General features: G+C 31.5%; 1 protein-coding gene across 1 annotated transcript in view; it reads left to right on the forward strand.

The window, feature by feature from the left end:
• LOC115883980 (rootletin) overlaps positions 1 to 19,366 on the forward strand; it is a 101,681-nt gene that overhangs the window by 18,538 nt on the left and 63,777 nt on the right. The window contains exons 2-3 of the mRNA XM_030902399.1: positions 14,079 to 14,156; positions 18,988 to 19,185. Coding sequence (XP_030758259.1) covers positions 14,079 to 14,156; positions 18,988 to 19,185 — 276 coding nt within the window. The remainder of the gene's footprint in view (positions 1 to 14,078; positions 14,157 to 18,987; positions 19,186 to 19,366) is intronic.

Raw genomic sequence — 19,366 nt, forward strand, 5'->3', positions numbered from 1 at the left:
TTTAGGAAATATTCTACTATTTCAATTAGTACCTAAGTACACTTAAGAATATAAACTAGAATATATTGCCGTGTAATTGTTATACTAATCCCATCAAAGCATAGAATATAAAAAAGTGCCTTATAATGTACCTTTTAAATGTCCAAGGATTCGCATGCATATGTCATGGCTGGTAGTACACACTGGTCGAATATTTTCTTCTTTAGATAAAGTGGCATTCTAGGTTTGAATATGATTGAGTTCATCATAAGTACTCCGTGCTAACTTAATTCTTCTGTTGATTTCTGGTAGTAGAGATCCCGAGGTTTGTTATTAGTTGTCCTAAATATATACAGGGTTGTTCACAACATACGACACGGAGTATAAACTATTAAACTAAACGATTAGATTTTTACAAATTGTAAGTTTTGGGTTCGTTGAAGGACTATTAGAGCTACAATTTAGAAATATTTTTACAAGATACAGAGTGTCCCAAATAAATAAAAAATATCAAAGTTGTATTTTTCTAAATGGAACACCCTGTATATTATTACATTTTTAGTTTCTACGATTAAAATAAAGGTAAATTTGATAAAGGTTTATTACACTTAAACTTTACCGTTTTTGAAATATTTTCAATTTTGTGAAATTGCATTCAAAATTTTAAGGCTTCATTTCTCCAAGGCTATGAAAGTTTTTAATACTAAATATTTACTGAAGTTTATTTATTGATCAGTTATTGTGTTGCAATAATAAAAATTATACTACCTTATACAGAGTGTCTACAATTTTATTTTAAATAATTACTAGCTTTAAACGGTAATAACTTGTTTAATTTAAATGGAACATCCTGTATATTTTATGAGAATCACATGCACAATTTAATTGTCTATCAAATTGTATTATACCATTTTTTACCTATCTCTTCAAGTTTCCGTAGAAAATGCATTTTCTTGTAATTTAGAACTCATTTATAAATATACCCATGGAATACTGACATTTCAGACTATTTTTAAAGATGTACCAAATTTTTAAAGAGTACAGGTATTAATATTGTCGATATAGTTTGTTTATTTTATTAAAAAATAAAAAAAACTGTTTAAATATTTGTTAAAGAGGACCAATTAATATGATTCCAGTATTCAAACTACATTAAATTGGCTGTTTGCGTTGATTAATAATAATTGCTCCAAATACTAAAAAAAACTGAATTTTGTATGTGTATTAGACAGTGGGGTAAAAACTAACACCTTAAAAATGATATTTAGTTTTTTGACAAATGCTTATTTATAACATCAGAGATAATCATTTTCATTACTTATTATTATATTGACTTCTGATTCAAATTCACGTTTATTTAGAATAATTTATTAACGAACATAGTTAAGTATGTAATTAATTAGTATTTGGGCGGAAATAATAGTGGTATATTTAATTAATGGTATACTCTTTTATAAAGATTTAAATAATTTTCTTTGTGTATACAAATGGGCTAGTAATATTGCTATAATCATTTTGCTAAAAACGATAATATTACTAGCCTGTACATTTTGTAGATTTGTTGCTTTAAAAACAATCTAAAATGTCAATATTCCATGGATATATTGATAAATGAGGTCTAAATTATAAGAAAATGAATTTTCTACGAAAACTTGAAGGGATAGATAAAAAGTCGTATAATACAATTTGATAGACAATTTAATTGTGCATCTGATTCTCCTAAAATATACATATAGTGCGTTCCATTTAAGTTAAACTAGTTATTGCCGTTTAAAGCTAGAAATAATTTAAAATAAATTTTTAGACACTCTGTGTGAGGTAGTATTATTTTGATTATTGCAACAAAATATCTGATCAATAAATAGACTTCAGTAAATATTTAGTATTAAAAACTTTGATACCCTTGGAGAAATGAAACCTTAAAATTTCGACTGCAATTTCTGAAAATTGAAAATATTTCAAAAACGGTAAGGTTTAAGTGCAATAAAACTTAATCAAATTTACCTTTATTTTAATCGTAGAAACTAAAAATGTAACAATACAGGGTGTTCCATTTAAAAAAATTCAACTTTGATATTTTTTATTTATTTAGGACACTCTGTATCTTGTAAAAATATTTTTAAATTGTAGCTCTAATAGTCCTTCAACGAACCCAAAACTTACAATTTGTAAAAATCTAATCATTTAGCTACAATACTCCGTGTCGTATGTGGTGAACAACCCTGTAGATATATTCTTCTACTATTTCCAGTGTTGTATTATTTATTAGAATGTCTTTTCTGTCTACTAGTTCATTGTACAGGGTGGTCGAAATTGGTCTGTTTTAACAGAGAAAACCTATTTCCTGACTAGATAAAGCAAAACCGACATAGATATCATGGGCTCGATTTCTGAGAAACGTTTAATGGCCTAAAGCGCCTGTTCATATTTTCACTGCCAACCGAGATACGGAGTCTTTTTGAATTTTTTACCATTTGGAAAATTGTCCATAACTTTTGTATTTCCCGGCATAATAAAATTCTGTAAAAACGTTCTTAAGGCACTTTTTTAAGCACAATCCAGTGGCGTGGTCAGTTTTTTTCTGTACTTGCTTTTTTACTCAGAAATAATAAAAAATATAATTTTTTAAATGGAAATCATAGTTGGCTATGAACTTAAAAAAATGCTGGCGTTTAATCCTTTCCAACGATATAAAGTTATGTGTATCTATTTCTAAAAATGAGAGAAATATTATGTTTTTTATCTTTGTATCGAAGCGGGCCGTGATTTTGTGTTGACCTAATTATTTTTTATCACAATTTAATATTCTATATCATCATTTATCTGCATAATTAAATACTTTTGAAAAGGTAAATCAACATTCTATATTAGTATTACCATTTATAATTAAAAAGCCAGGGTTACAACTGCTCTATTAAATGGAGAATTTAGAGAGAATACATAACATACGAAGGAAAATTCATAGAACGAGTCGAAAAATTCAAGTACCTGGGAGCTTGGCTTCACGAGGACTGGTCATCTGACAGGGACATTAAGTGCCGAATCGAGCAAGCCCGGGGCGCATTCCTGAAATTTAAAAAAGTTTTCGCCTGTAGCGATTTCGACCTTGAGCTTCGATTGAGATTTGTGGAATGCTACGTCTGATCGGTACTCCTCTACGGCGTGGAGAGTTGGACACTAAAATCAAGTGCCATAAACAGACTGGAAACTTTCGAAATGTGGATATACCGCAGAGGGCAGAAGAGGTTTGGGACGGAAAAAAATGTCGTGGCTGCGGAACATAAGACATAACAGGCATTAGTAACATACAAACGTTGATGCACACAGATCCAGAGATAGGGAAGCCATGGAAAGTGTGACCTTTATCTAGGTCGCTGTAGAATTTTGTTACCAGGCTTATGATTTCGTTTTTGTCTGTTGTTCTGATGTTATTGTTTGTTAATGCGATTAGCTGCTTCTATATATCGATATCGATAAAAAAAATAATTATGAATATGATCATCTCTAATAAACGTTAACGACGGAAATGCTTAGATAGCTTAGGATTTGAACCGGTTCTTTAGAGTTCGTTTGTCTAGTAGTGGAAAAATTCGGCGCTTATAGTAAGAGTTCATAGTTCACATATCGTAGCGGCGCCGATTAGTTTCGACTACTAGTAAACAAACATTTTTTTGCGGGCCTGGTTTGTTTTTAATGAATTTTATCAACAGGTGCAATTAAAAAAATATTATTTTTGTTTGGTTCCTACTGTAGATTTGTTCTCTGTTAAGGCTCTGTCTGTAGCTTACGTTTTACCTGTTTAATCAAAACGCATCAAGTAAAACCTTGTTTCTGGACGAAAAAAATCGGTGTTGTACTTGAAGAGAATTAAGATAATCTGGAAAACCATCTGGAGAACTTTCATAGAAAGTATAATATTTTCTCAAAAACAGATTGAACACAAAGGCACCTAAATATGGAATAGGTACCCGAATATGGACCACTATAAAACAAACACTTCAAACTTATCAAAACGTATATCAGATTTTTTTATTAAACACATTCAGACAAGAAGAGACCCCTATAACAATCAAACAAACGTGTGTTTGACAAAAAAACCAAATTGAAATTTGACCCGAAAAGTTATACAGGGTGAGACGAAATTAATATGGAACATTAGTCACTTTTAAAAGCAAGTTATTCATTTATTTTAAATGGAACACCCAGTATATTTTTCCGGTGTTCAATGGGGAATTTATATATCTTCAAAATATTATTAAAGTTGCCTACCCCTCAGACAAAGATTTTCCCAGATATTTTAATTTTTATGATTTTGCGTCAGTAAATCTTTATTATTTGAAAAAAAATCTAGGTGGCTGTGTGATATACCTTTTGTTAATTTAATAAAAAATTAAGATTGTAGAATGCTCAAGGGTAATAAAAATGCTCAAGGGTAATAAAAAGATACACGTTTAAAACATATTTTAATTATTACAGAATTAAAACTAGATATAAACCTATAATTATGCGACAAAAATTAGCTAGATGAAATCAAATGCTCAAAATGCTTCCTTTCCAGTTAACTGCATAAAATGACTGATGATGAACTGCATCTTTTCAAAAGAATATTTTCATTTGAAAAGGCATATATGGAGTCTCGAAAAGCAGCTACAATAATTTCTCTTATATTGTCGACACTAGATGGTCGAGTTTTGTAAACACTGTCTTTAACATATCCCTATAAAAGAAACCCACACTAGATAAAATCAGGAGCATTTAAGTATTCTATTAATTGGTAAATGCACACTGCATTCACCAACTAATAGAATCATATCAATTCTTTCTGATTTAGGATAAGTTTGCATTTTCGGTAAATTTCTGAGAAAATTTTTTTGTTTTAACTGACACAAAATGATAACTAGTTGTTAAAGTTGGACTAATTAGACAGCTGTATGTTGAAGTAACGTCAGACATATCACAGCATGATCACAGCCACCTAGATTTTATCAAATAATAAATATCTACTCAGATCAAATCATGTAAATGAAAATATCTAGGAAAATGTTTGTTTGAGGGGTAGGCAACCATAATAGTATTTTGAAGAGACATGAATTCTCCATTGAATATCGGAATAATATACTGGGTGTTCCATTTGAAATAACAGAGTAACATGCTTTTAAAGGTAACCAATGTTCAATATTAATTTTGTCTCACCCTGTATAACTTTTTGGATCAAGTTTTAATTTGATTTAAAGTACAATAGTTAATTTAACTACATATTAGGCTATACCGGGTAAATTCCAATTTAGGTAGCCTTAATTGTAATTTAAAAATTGTTCTTTATTTCTAAAAAATGTTAAATATGTCAAAAACCTTACATTTTAGTCATATACTTCTCTTATAAGACTCACCTTTATTTTTCTTCCAGATTCCGAAAATCAATTAATATATAGGGTGTTCCATTACAAAAAACACAACTTTGATATGCAGCTTTTTTAGCACACCCTGTAGAACTGTCTATATTTTTAAAAAGTGCTCTGAATTAACCTACATATGCTAACGAAATTTCATTTCAATACAAACTGTCGTTCTCCTTGGAGCCTCCGTGGCGTATGAGAGGCGCCACCCTGTATATAAAGAATTTATTAGTGGCTCCCAAAATAAAACAAGAGACAAATAGCAGTATATCCCAATTTATTTCATATACTAATATACCAAATCTCATTTCTTTTATCTGAAAAAATAGTTATAGGGGTGAGCTGCTTTTGAGGCCCACCCGATATATCAAAATTGTCCGGTTGAAACTATGGGCTGAAATGAGATGCAGAACTAATGGAGTGTCCGATTTTGTGTGTGTCCAAATTAGAGAAGTTCCACTCTACTTCCAAAAAATTCATAGTTATTGCGAATTTGAGTGATATTGTTTTTTTCTTGAGACATTTTATATCGATCAATGCGGACATGGTTCCCGAAAATTTTTCGTCTTCAAGATGGCGCCGAAGGAAGGAAAACGCGGTCGAGGTCCGGATTCGCCGTCACGCGATCCACTTCCATCCTCCTGGCACGTGCTGGTTTCCACCGCCACCAAAATCCGACCCTCCACTTCGTATTTATATATCCGATCACGAGAAGAACGAAAAATAAACTTTATTGCAATAGGGAGACCCTAAAATTATTATAATTCGATATTTGTTTTATCGAACTATTATGTTATTTTGGAAAAATGAACCAAAATAAAAATCAGTCAAATTTTGTTCAGAAATATCTGCTAAGTTCGTGCCACTTGACAGTGAAGTGAGAGTTTTTTTCTTTTGTCAGTCTGGACAATACGGACTGATTGACCGAATGTTAATCATTCCTTCATTGATACCACGCCCTGAGTAATAGTATATTGTTTTATTAGGAGTAAAAATGACACTTTTTGACGACGATACAGCCGAGGCACAAATTTTTACTCCGAATAGAACATGCTATTTTTTTAAAACGCCACAAATAAGCTTTTAAACAATTTCAAACTTTCCAAATATTATAAAAATAATTAAAAGTCATACCTTGATTACGGCTCGTTGAATTTGACACAATATATTTTTTCGTAGTTTTATACTTAGGCGTAAGTGCTTTACTTTTACCTTAGGAAGGAGCATAATGCTATCCATGTATTCATGCATGGTGGGCGGAAAAAGCACTCTCGGGTGGGGGTCCTTGACAGTTCTGTTTGACGATTCATTTGACACATTTGAATTTGATTTGAAATCTTGTGGATTTGTCAGTCTTTACTGAGCTTATTTTATGTTATTTATTATTTATTCTACTACTCATAGTTGTATAAAGGTAGTAAATCTAGATGGAAATTGTGGCAGAACTTAAATTAACAGTGACACTATCGCGATTTATCGAAAAAGACTCTAAAATAGTTGGTTGTGTAGCGTGCGGTGGATCTCGGCAAAAATTGAGTGAAATAATGGAACAACTTTTCGCTAGTAAGTGACTATATAATATACATACGTGTAGTAAACCGATCATTTATGAAATTCACTTAAATTAACTAAATTATATATTTTTCTTGCATTTTAGCTTTTATTTATTACTTGTCAAAGATTAGATGTCAAAGATTTTAGATACGTTAATTTGACTTACCTGCTTCAGTAGCGTATCGGATGTTTGTGTTAATAAATACTTATTATAACTTATCTATTTTTATTAGAATTATATATTTTTATAACAATTTTAATAACTACCAACATTTATTCACAACGTAAAATAAAACAACAAATTAATGAGTCTACCCCACGTCTACCCTATACATCATAGTTTTACATTTTTTAAATAAAATTAGAACGACACTGATTAACCGGAATTTAAGTCGGCCATATTTGAGGCCCATCGCGGTGTACCTAAGATTTTTGATATGCTTCTTCCTTAGTCTTCTTATTCAAAGACTTTTACGCCTAGGCGTTAAAATGACTTTTTTATATTGTCAATCACGTCGCAAAAATTAATATTTTTGTGACGTTTGAAAAAAAAATAAGGAAGGAGTATATGCTATCGATGTATTCATGCATGGTAGATGGAGAGAGGGCCCTAGGGTGGGGATCCTTGACAGTGACAGTTCTTTTTGACGATTCATTTGATACCTTTGAATTGGATTTGAAATTTTGGGAATTTGTCGGTCTTTACAAAGGTTATTTTATGTTATTTATTATTTTTTCTACAACTGGTAGTTGTTTAGTTGGCAGAACTTAAATTAACAGTGACCAGTGACACTATTGCGATTTATCGTAAAAGACTGGAAATAGTTGGTTGTATAGCGTGCGATAAATCTCGATCAAAAATTGAGGGAAATAATAGAATAACTTTTCATAGTATGTGATTATATAGTATACATACGTGTAGTAAACCAATCATTCGATGAAATTCGCTTAAAATTAACTAATTATACAGGGTGACGCACCTCATTCGCCTCGGTTGATTATACGAAAACGGAAAGATGTAGAAACAAAATATTTTATGGGTATATGTGGGGAGGTAATGTGCACAATTTAAATTTATTTTGAAATGTACAGGGTGTTTCAGAACTAAGATCCATACCAAAGTTATATTTTTTCTTATGGAACACCCGGCATTTTATTTCATTTTTGGATTCTTGGGCCCAAAAAAAGGTATTTATTATAAGGGTTAAATTTGTTTAAAATTTTTGGTTTTTGAGATATTTAAATATATTTAAACTAGCGTATACCAGCAACTTCGTTCGCGTCAAATTAATCATTTGTAATGGTGATGATAAAGCAAAGCAAGAATTTCCATTAACATACAAACTGGATAACATTTTCTCACATTTATGTCAGCATGAGAAAAAACAATATGGCGATATTATTATATAACTTGGTAATAGTTGAGAGGTAATTTCATCTTGTTGGAATTTGACTTTCGAAAAATCCGTTTGCCAAAAATAAGCTTTTTACGTCAACCAGTTTAAGCAGAATCGTGGTTAAGAAATTACCCAACTTTTTGGAACACCCTGTATGATTTTTTAAAAAATTTCAAAATATGTAAAAAAACAAATAAATTATGCTTGTCCAAGCGTTTTCCCGAAAGACTAACCGTTTTTTAAATAACAAATATTGTAATATTTGATGGGCGTTTTCACCCTCTTGGAATTTGAGATTCGAGAAACCCCTCCTTATCGAACCTCTACACCCCACAGTCAATCCTTTTGCCAAAAATTTGCCAGTTTTAAACGTCAAGCAGTTTAAGCAGAATCGTGATTACTCAGTGGTCATATTTTATGAAACACCCTGTATAAATTTATAAAAAATCTCAAAATATGCAAAACAACAATATAAAATATACGTGTTTAAGAGTTTTTTAAAAATCAGCTTTTTACGTCAAGCGCTTTAAGCAGGATCGTGATTAATCAATGACCAGATTTTTCGAAACACCCTGTATACATTTTTAAAAAATCTTAGAATATGTAAAAAAACAAAAAAAAATATACGTGTTTAAGCGTTTTTTCGGAATCTTGACCGTTTATTAAATAAAAAATATTGTAATATTTGAGGGGTGGTTTCACCCTCTTGGAACTGGAATTTCGAAAAATCCCTTCTTATCGAACCTCTACACCCAAGAATCAACCTGTATGCCAAAATTGAGCTTCTTACGTTGAGTGGTTTGAGCAGGATCGTGATTAATCAGTATGTCAGTTACTTAAGGATTTTATATATTAGTATAGATTTGCATGCTACAATAAAATAGATTATCAACACCCTGTACATTACTTTTCAGAATAAATTCTTGTGCTGAGTTTAAAGGTAGAGAAATAAACTTTACAGAAAAATGTTATTCCTTCCTTAAATTTATACAGGGGTATTAAAAATTGCTGGTCTATTTTAAATATTTATTTTACATAAAAACTTATGACACAAACGGTACATTGTGAGAGAGGAAATTGTAGAGAGAAACAAGCCCTATAACATAGGATACAACATTTTAATGAACAGTTCTTTTCATAAAATCAATAAAATGTAAAATATACGAAATAATATACATGTACTGATTTTTTTCATTTGTGCATATCCTAAATATACCCTCAAAAAATTGTATTTTTTTTTTAAATTGGAACCCCCCATTTTTTTGCATGAAATATTGGGTTCAGCATAAAAGTCTGCATGCTTAGAACAAAAATTGACCAAAATGGAAAAAAATGATTTTCCAATCGCTCAAAAAACTATTAAAAAGTGAATATATATCAAAGAGAATATGTTATCTTATCTAAATTTTTGCATTAAAATCAAACGCGCTATAATTAAAAACGGCAGATATAACTCATTATAAGTTTTATAATACTAAACAAATTGATGTAAGATTTTCTAAGGACTAACAAAAATGTCGAAAATTGCTCGCCAGCATCTTCTTATCAAATTCCGTCTTCTTTAACTAATTACAATAATCAATAATTAGTAGTAGCAAACTACCAAAAAATTGCGGAATCATAATTACATCCAATTACAACACGCTTGTTGAATGTTTATTGAAATCGAAGACATGTGCTATTTAATTATAAATTCTATTTTTTCACCATCAGTTATGTATGAGACATAATAATTGGCTCAAAGTCCGATTTGATTTCTTGGAATTTGAGGAATACTGGAAAAATGTCGTCCAGTGGCGTAGAATTTTGAAATGGGATCAAGAAAGTTGGAGTGTATAATCATAAAACCTAAATTTACATGTAACTAATTATTCTGGAATTGCTTTAATAATGTCAGCACAAAATAAAACTTTGTAATTTTTGAAGTGAAAAGTTACGCGCGTTGGGGGTAAAAATTCAAGGCCGTGTATCATGACGGCCGTGACGCGCGAACTAGTGAGACGAAAAGTGATAACAGTTCGTTTAACTGAGTTGAACTAAAAGCGCTCAACTCAGTGCTGTTCGGAGTATTTATGCTGAGGTTCGGAGTATTTAGTTTTTTCGCCAAAATACTCCTATCTATAGAAAGGTGTAAAGCAACCGCACTGTGTATTCCCTGGTGTATTCACATTCTACATAAAGCTTTCCAATTTGCTTCAGTAAAGTGAACTTTTCCCATTTTTTCCGTATACATGTATTATATAAAAGAAACAAGACAAAATTCAATGACAAGGTGCAATATACCCAATATTAAAACAATCAACGCAATTTTCCACACGATCTGCACCTACCGGCATCCGACAAAAGGTTTGTTCCCACAAGCATCCAAAACGGTCAGAAACTTGTCAAATGTAGTTGATCAAACCAAGTCATAGATATGTGGTAAACAAAAACACATAGATTACTAATTCGGTTAACTATTTTAGACAGTTTTGTGATGCTGTGGGAACGAACGTAGAATATTGTATACCGTGCTGGCAACTGTTACTTTTGGGTCGGCATTTACATGTGTGGAAGTAAATCGGATAGGGATCTTATTAAGTCGGAGTGAGAGAAATACGACCGACCGACGCGACGGGCGACGGTGTGCTGTTGCGGCGTTGCCGACACGCCTTTCCCTATCAAGTAAAGTAAAATCACGATCGTAAACCGCTTATTTTTAAGACTTTTTTTTCAAGAGATAACTGGATAAAATCATTAGACATGTTTCTGAGCATCTGAAATGGAATTATAAGGATATCGTTAGGGTATCATTTTTTTATATCGAGAAAACGTCAGTAATCGCGATATTTTAAAAACTCAACTTTTTAACTCATAACAGGCCATAACTCAAGAACCACTTTAGATATTGAAACTTTTTTTTATTTTCAAGATCGGATATTTTACAATATGTTTACATAAGAAAAATTCGATAAGGTTTTTTTTCCATTCAAAAATTGTAAACAATCCATCCATTTACTTTTAGAGCATAGCAATTTTCAGCAATCGTGTAATTTTTTTATTGATAAAGATTTTCACATACTGTCTACAAAGAAAATACAGCAGAAATATTAACAAAGTTCTTGAAAAATCTACAATCTATTATTTCTAATAGATTTCGAGATATCGATTTTTGAATTCAGAGTTCTAATAGCGCGACCAATATCGAACACCCACTCAATTCCACTTATTTTTACCAAAAATGCAAGTGTTTCTAGCTTGCACTTAAAAAAATTCAAGCTATAGGGAAAATTACAACGACTCGTTAATAAATAAACAAATCAAGTATCACGAGACGTAACTAAATCGTGAAGCTGAACGCATGACGAAAACCTTTCCCTAGAACTTTAAGTACTGACACTGACAAAGGTATTGATTGGGTCGACCGGTCAACTGCGACAAATCTGCTATATCCCCTTCCACGTCTCTTAGCGATGTGCACTGTGCACAGTTTCTCGATTTATTTCATACGTTTGGCAACATGTTTACTGTCCTCTCTTTGTTCAGTACATTATAAACGCATTGTACTCTTCTTACATACGGAAATCTCGACCCAAGACTAACCTTTGCTAGCCCTTAGTATACGACAAAATATTAATTATGATCGCGCATACTAGTGAAGTGCTTTAAGCCCTTATGCGATACAAACCTTGGAATTCATTTACTGTGAACGAATTTTTATAAAACTTTTTGCATTGTATTATTAATAAGATATATTACAAAGTTCACCCATTTAAATTCGTTGCCTAGTTCGTTGCTTTCATTTTAGTATTTAAATAAACACACAAATACAAATGCATACATACAAGATGGCTCCGTGTTCCGAAAAAGCTCTATATCAGGATTCCTATTTGAGATTTTCACTCCACACCTTTTACAAAATATGTGTTTAATAATAGTTTACATTTCACAAATATTTTTATAGATATACAGGGTGAATCAAATATATTTTTACACTAGGTTTTAGTTTTTCAAATGAAATGCTTTATAATTGTTTAGTTCACTGAATTTGCTATTGAGTGGTTTTTGAATTATGACCGTCCTTGAGGACGTCAATGTAGACATCCAGGAACCTTCGCATGAGAACTTCTAATCGAGACGATCGACTTATTGTTAGTTTATCGCTAAAAAAACACCGTTTGTCAGCTTTTCAAATTTATAATGAATTGCACATGAGGAACGTACATATTAACTAACGGACTGCAAGCCACTGATATCCCGTCTAACCCCTGGATCATTACACAGAGCAAAGTACGGCTGGTTTCTACGAATTTTGTGTAAGTTACGCTCAATTAAAAAAAATACCGTCTCGCTTATCACTGTCACCATTATTATGTGACAGTGTCCAACATTGTTGACAGCGCCGTAGAAAAAAAACTATCCCGCTTATTGATAAAGTTCATCAACTGAATCTTTAATGTGTATTTTAAGACAATTATGTGTATACAGGGCTGTTCATAATTTTTTCGTGGGCCTAAGTTCAATAGTACATGCACATAAAATAATTGTGTTTAAATAGATTTTTTATTTTTTTTTGCATCGGACGATGGGCAGATATGCCCGCTGAGACGTTTAGCCTTTTTTGTTAGTATAATCATATATTACATATACAGGGTGAGTTTTCTACGATGTTCTTTATGGGTATCTCGGAAACTACTGGAATTAGAGAGTCGGTTAAATGGGGATAGAATTGTAGTTTTGCGAGGATAAACATATTATGATCCTTTCAGATTTTTGAAAAACCTTATTGCTTGTAGAACGTGTAGGAGGGGAGTTAATCACCGCGACCTTACGGATCTATTGTGCATTCCCCTTTCTTTAGTTATAACTCATCATCCAGTCTCAGAGCTTTAACCAAAGCCAGTATCTGAGACGGCTTAACAGAGGCCAGCTCTCCATCCTCGACATCAGCCGTACCAAAGTTCATGGCACGAACGGTCGTCGTCTTGGCGCACTCAGGATAAGGTGTGCTGGTGTTTTCCCATTTTCGCCACAGAATCTGCTTTTGCCGTTGTTTCTCAGCTTCAGCCTACTGAGGTTGAGGAGACAGTGTCCTCTGTGACAATCCGAAGATTGTTTTTACTTAAATCAAGGGAAACCTCTGATTTTTCTCGGTCGTAAGTTCTGAGGAACTTTCTTGAGTGTCTTAGACCGTTGGAGGACAACCATTCCAGGTTACGGATGGAATCTTCCAGATTCTTCAGTTCCGCTTTCACTTGGTTCCCGCTTGGAAAACAGAACGGTTCTTGTCCAATTAGTGGAGTGTTCGCTCCTTTTCTAGCTAGATCATTTGCTTTTTCATTGTCTTCTATCCCTTGAATGTTATTATCCCTAATGGTTACAATTAATCAAAATTAATTATAACCATTAAAGAATGAAATCGTAATTAATTATATTATCATAGAAACTCCTTTTAATTTTTATGAATTCAACTACATTTTCATGTTTTTTTTTTAATATTTTCTAAAACGGTAAGGAAATTTGGAAAATTTTAAACTAAACCTTTTTAGAACAAGCAAAATTTTTTATGAAGAATGCATTTTTCTCAAAATGTCAATAATAAAAAAAATCCTCTTGTAAAGATAATCCGGGGACATACTGTATATCTTATTAAAAAAATGTTATTTATGCATCCCTGAAATTTGAACAAAAGGCAATTTTCAGAACAACGAACATCCCTGTATATTTATGTATTAACTCTTCTTAATGTTGTGTCTTTGTCTTTCTTTTGCAGCCACCGGTAAAAAAGGTCGACCAGACGAAGATGGAGAGACGAAGGCCACCGATTTACAGGCCGAAGTCCAGGACTGATGTAAGGATGAATTTTTCATAATTTCACTAGAATTATTTTATTGTTGTTGTCATCGAAGTGATTCTAGACTACCAGGGAAATTTTTGGATCCTGATTTTTTTTTTGATTACAAAATTTTTATATACCAAAGGGCAACATTTAATTTTATTAAACAAGTACAAAGATTTATTGTAATATTATAATATACAGGCTGAGTCTTAAATTAGTGCAAATATTTTTAGGGATGGTGTATTTCGACCCCAGGAACATGTCTATGGTTTTTTTCGCAAAAAAAAATTAAAATTTTGTATTTTTCGAGACAAAAATTACTTTAAAGTGATAAATGCCTAAATATACAGTATACAGATTGTGTATAACGTAGGAGATGGCGGACATTGCAAGGCTTCAATACTTTTAAGCCGCGTCCAAGCTACTCGAACAAAACGTTCGCGAACATATATAATTCACACTATATACTCGTAGCAGCAGGTCGTAAACGACGGCACAGCCCATCGCATCGGTCCCGAGGACTGAGGTGCGGGGAAGAATGTGACAACCAGTTTGCTGTATAGATCTAGGATGCGTTTAGGTAGTCGCTCTTTTTTCGAGTGCCCGAATTTCGAGTGCAAGCATTTTATTAAATAAATTAACCGGTAAACAGTTTAAGAACTTTTGTCGTTGAAGAATCAATATATAGCAGGCGGAGGATCACAGGGGTCTTTTGGTAGATTATTCGTTATAGTGTATTTTTAGCTAATTAATGGTGTTTCTCAAAAGCGGCTCACTTTTTTACTTTTTTATTTTTTCAGATAATACAACGAAATTTGGTTTGTTAGTATATGACATAAATCGGGATTGATTGACGTATTCAATTACCTTCGGTCGCTTCCTGTTTCACCGGAAATGACTACAACTTTGTATTTTTAGATTGTATCCTAAGTATTTTTTTACTTTATTTGATAGAAAATAACATTCTGAATAGAATGACATACCATACGTCAATTTTAGACAATTCCAATTAAATAAAAATAGCATTTTAAATTTCAGTCTAGATTGCCAAGACTGAGTTAAAACTATTAATTTGTAATCAAAGAACTTTGGAAACATATATTTGATCGTGTAATTTTTTTTCGTATCCTTTCATGACCGCTTAAAAGATGCCCAAATCGTATTTTTAATGATAACTCAAATTTTTCAAATGGTACGAGGCTGGCTCAGCATATTTGGAAAAAGCATTTTTTACGAATAATTTGGTACCACATACTTGGTATTTGGAGTAAAATTGTCGTTACGTTTATTTATGGCCATTTTTAAATTGAAAATGTCAAAAGTTGACATATAATATATCATTCTATTTAGAATATCACTTTCTATCATATACGGTAAAAAATACCGAGGGTACCATTTAAATAAAAAGTTGTTGTCATTTCCGGTGAAATAGGTAGTGACCGAAAATAAATGAAAACGTCGATCAATCCTGATATATGTCCTATACTAACATACCAAATTTCGTTTTTTATCTAAAAAATTAAAAAAGTTATAGAAGTGAACCACTTTTCAGAAACACCCGGATTTTTTTCAGATTTCCGGTGTCAAACTTCCTATTAAGTAGTAATATTTAATTTCAGAATCCCATAATAATTTCGTTTTTTGTTTTTAATAAAAATAATCATAAAGATCTTTATTAACAAAAATTAAATTATATGGACGAAGTCTAGCTACATAGATCATTTTTATATACACTATACTGTTGCAGCGTAACTGCATCTCTCTTGCGCCGAATGCGTTCTCTCTCTATCGTGTGCGCAACCGGTGCTATCCCCAAGTCTCTTCCTATATTTGTCAAACTGTACCTTTATCTACGTTAGTGAGTTAAGAAGCTCTTTTAACTCACGCATTTTGAGTGAGTTAAGAGCTTCTTAATTCACGCATTTTCTTTACCGCACTCCTTGTTTAGAAGATGACTACCAAAGAGAAAAAAAATATTTTGTAAGACATTTATTTTGCAGTAAATACCTACTAAATACAAACAAACTGCTGTTTGGAATAGATCTTGCTGGAAGCAATCCAGAAATGGCTCTGAACGCCTCTTCTTCAATGTTAGAGGGAATACTTTTCAAATCGCTCATTTTTTACTAAGACATCTAACTAAGACATTTAACTAGTGACATCAATATTATTTACTGTCATATTGACATTGTCATGCATGGTGTTATTTGAACAAAGGTATCATAGATAAATGCAACAAGTTTAGATTAGAAAGCCCGTATAAATTTTAGGTCGCGAAATTATTTTGGGTCGCGACCGAACGGCAAACAAAAACAGAAATAATTTTCTCTTGTTAAAGTCAGAATCTTCAAAAATCATAATATGATCATAATAATCTTTCAAAATCTAAACCGCTCTCATTAAAGAAATTCCTAAAAGTGTTTATAGCGTCCATTTTCAAAGTAATTATTGCTATCTTGTGAGCTTAATTCAAATTTTGTTTACTTCAACCGGTGATAATTGTGAAAAAGTGGCATTAAAAACTTAAAAAGCTGTGCTGTGAACTGTGAACTGTGAACTGCAAAAACCATCGTAGATCGTGGCATAACGTCAGTTTCCAATGTTTCATAGGTATTTCATACATGCGTCCTTATATAAAATAAAGTTTGTTGTATGGAACACACTGTATTTTATTTATAAAATTAAACGAAAATAATAATAAATTTGAATAAACAATATTTGGCGATATAATTCCGGAAAAAGCCGAACCGCTCCGAAATTTTCAAAAGTTTTGGGTTGCGACCGTTGCAAGAATAGCGCTAAATAGTGTTTACATTGTCCTTATGGGCACTTTTCAATCTAAACTTGTTTCATTTATCTATGAAAGGTATGTAATTGATTTTTAGGATAGGTATACAGGGTTGTTCACCACATACGACACGGAATATTGTAGCTAAACGATTAGATTTTTACAAATTGTTGTTTTTTTTACAAATTGTTGGTTTGAACCCAAAAAGTTTTGGGTTCGTTGAAGGACTATTAGAGCTACAATTTAAAAATATTTTTACACGATACAGAGTGTCCCAAATAAATAAAAAATATCAAAGTTGTATTTTTTTAAATGGAACACCCTGTATATTATTGCATTTTTAGTTTCTACGATTAAAATAAAGGTAAATTTGATTAAGGTTTATTACACTTAAACCTTACCGTTTTTGAAATATTTTCAATTTTGCGAAATTGCAGTGTAAATTTTAAGACTTCATTTCTCCGAGGATATCAAAGTTTTTAATACTAAATATTTACTGAAGTTTATTTACTGATCAGTTATTGTGTTGCAATAATAAAAATTATACTACCTCATACACAGTGTCTAAAAATTTATATTAAATAATTACTAGCTTTAAACGGCAATAACTTATTTAATTTAAATAGAACACCATGTATATTTTATGAGAATCAGAGGCACAATTTAATTGTCTATCAAATTGTATTATACCATTTCTTACCTATTCCTTCAAGTTTTCGTAGAAAATGCATTTTCTTATAATTTAGACCTCATTTATCAATATACCCATGGAATATTGACATTTTAGATTGTTTTTAAAACAACAAATATACAAAATGTACAGGTTAGTAATATTATCGTTTTTAGTAAAACGATAATATTACTAGCCCATTTGTATGCAAAAAGAAAACTATTTAAATCTTTATAAATGAGTATACCATTAATTAAATATACCACCAGTATTTCCGCCCAAATACTAATTAACTACATACTTAATTATGTTCGTTAATAAATTATTCTAAATAAATGTGTATTTGAATCAGAAATCAATATAATAATAAGTTATGAAAATGAACGTCTCTGTTGTTATAAATAAGCATTTGTCAAAAAATGAAATATCATTTTTAAGGAGTTACTTTTTACCACACTGTCTAATACACATACATAATTCAGTTTTTTAGTATTTGGAGCAATTATTATTAATCGACGCAAAAAGTCAATTAATGTAGTTTGAATACTGGAATCATATTAATTGGTCCTCTTTAAAAAATATTTAAACATTTTTTTTTTATTTTTTTAATGAAATACACGAACTATATCGACAATATTAGTATCTGTACTATTTAAAAATTTGGTACATCTTTAAAAATAATCTAAAATGTCAGTATTTCATGGGTATATTGATAAATGAGTTCTAAATTAAAAGAAAATGCATTTTCTACGGAACTTGAAGAGATAGGTAAAAAATGGTATAATACAATTTGATAAACAATTAAATTGTGCATCTGATTCTCATAAAATATACAGGGTGTTCCATTTAAATTAAACAAGTTATTGCCGTTTAAAGCTAGTAATTATTTTAAATAAATTTTTAGACACTCCGTATAAGGTAGTAAAGTTTTTATTATTGCAACACAATAACTGATCAATAAATAAACTTTAATAAATACTTAGTATTAAAAACTTTAATACCCTCGGAGAAATGAAGCCTTAAAATTTATACTGCAATTTCACAAAATTGAAAATATTTCAAAAACGGTAAGGTTTAAGTGTAATAAACCTTAATCAAATTTACCTTAATTTTAATCGTAGAAACTAAAAGCGTAATAATATATAGGGTGTTCCATTTAAAAAAATACAACTTTGATATTTTTTATTTATTTGGGACACTCTGTATCTTGTAAAAATATTTTTAAATTGTAGCTCTAACAGTCCTTCAATGAACCCAAAACTTACAAATTGTAAAAATCTAGTCGTTTAGCTACAATACTCCGTTTCGTATGTGGTGAACAACCCTGTATAATCTAGTTTATACATATTATATGTCTCTTAACTCTATTTTCAATCGATTTCTAGACTAGTAGCGCCAGCGGAAGTCGTGGCGACAGTAGTAGGCTGCGCGGGGACGGGGGCGGCAGCAGCGATGAAGACCGCCAACAGCAAGACTTACGTCAGAGACTTCAAGACGAGGCTGCCCTCTATAGACGACGACTGGATACTTACAAACAAGCTCAGCAGAACCAGGCGGCACTTGTCAGTCGTCTACAAGCCAAAGTATATAATTTTATCTTCAGTATTTTCAACAAAAAATATCTTATATAACACTGGTCTACAAAAAAAAGAAAAGCCCTGGAACCATTCTTGCTGATTCTTATGTAAAGTGAAACCAAATGAATCCTGAATATAGGTTCCGTTTTATTCGAATTCCCACCATTTTCGTGGGAGCTCCCCTCTC

This window comes from Sitophilus oryzae, unplaced genomic scaffold (genome assembly GCF_002938485.1).
Source record: "Sitophilus oryzae breed Bouriz unplaced genomic scaffold, Soryzae_2.0 scaffold_2008_pilon_pilon, whole genome shotgun sequence".
NCBI lineage: Eukaryota > Metazoa > Arthropoda > Insecta > Coleoptera > Curculionidae > Sitophilus > Sitophilus oryzae.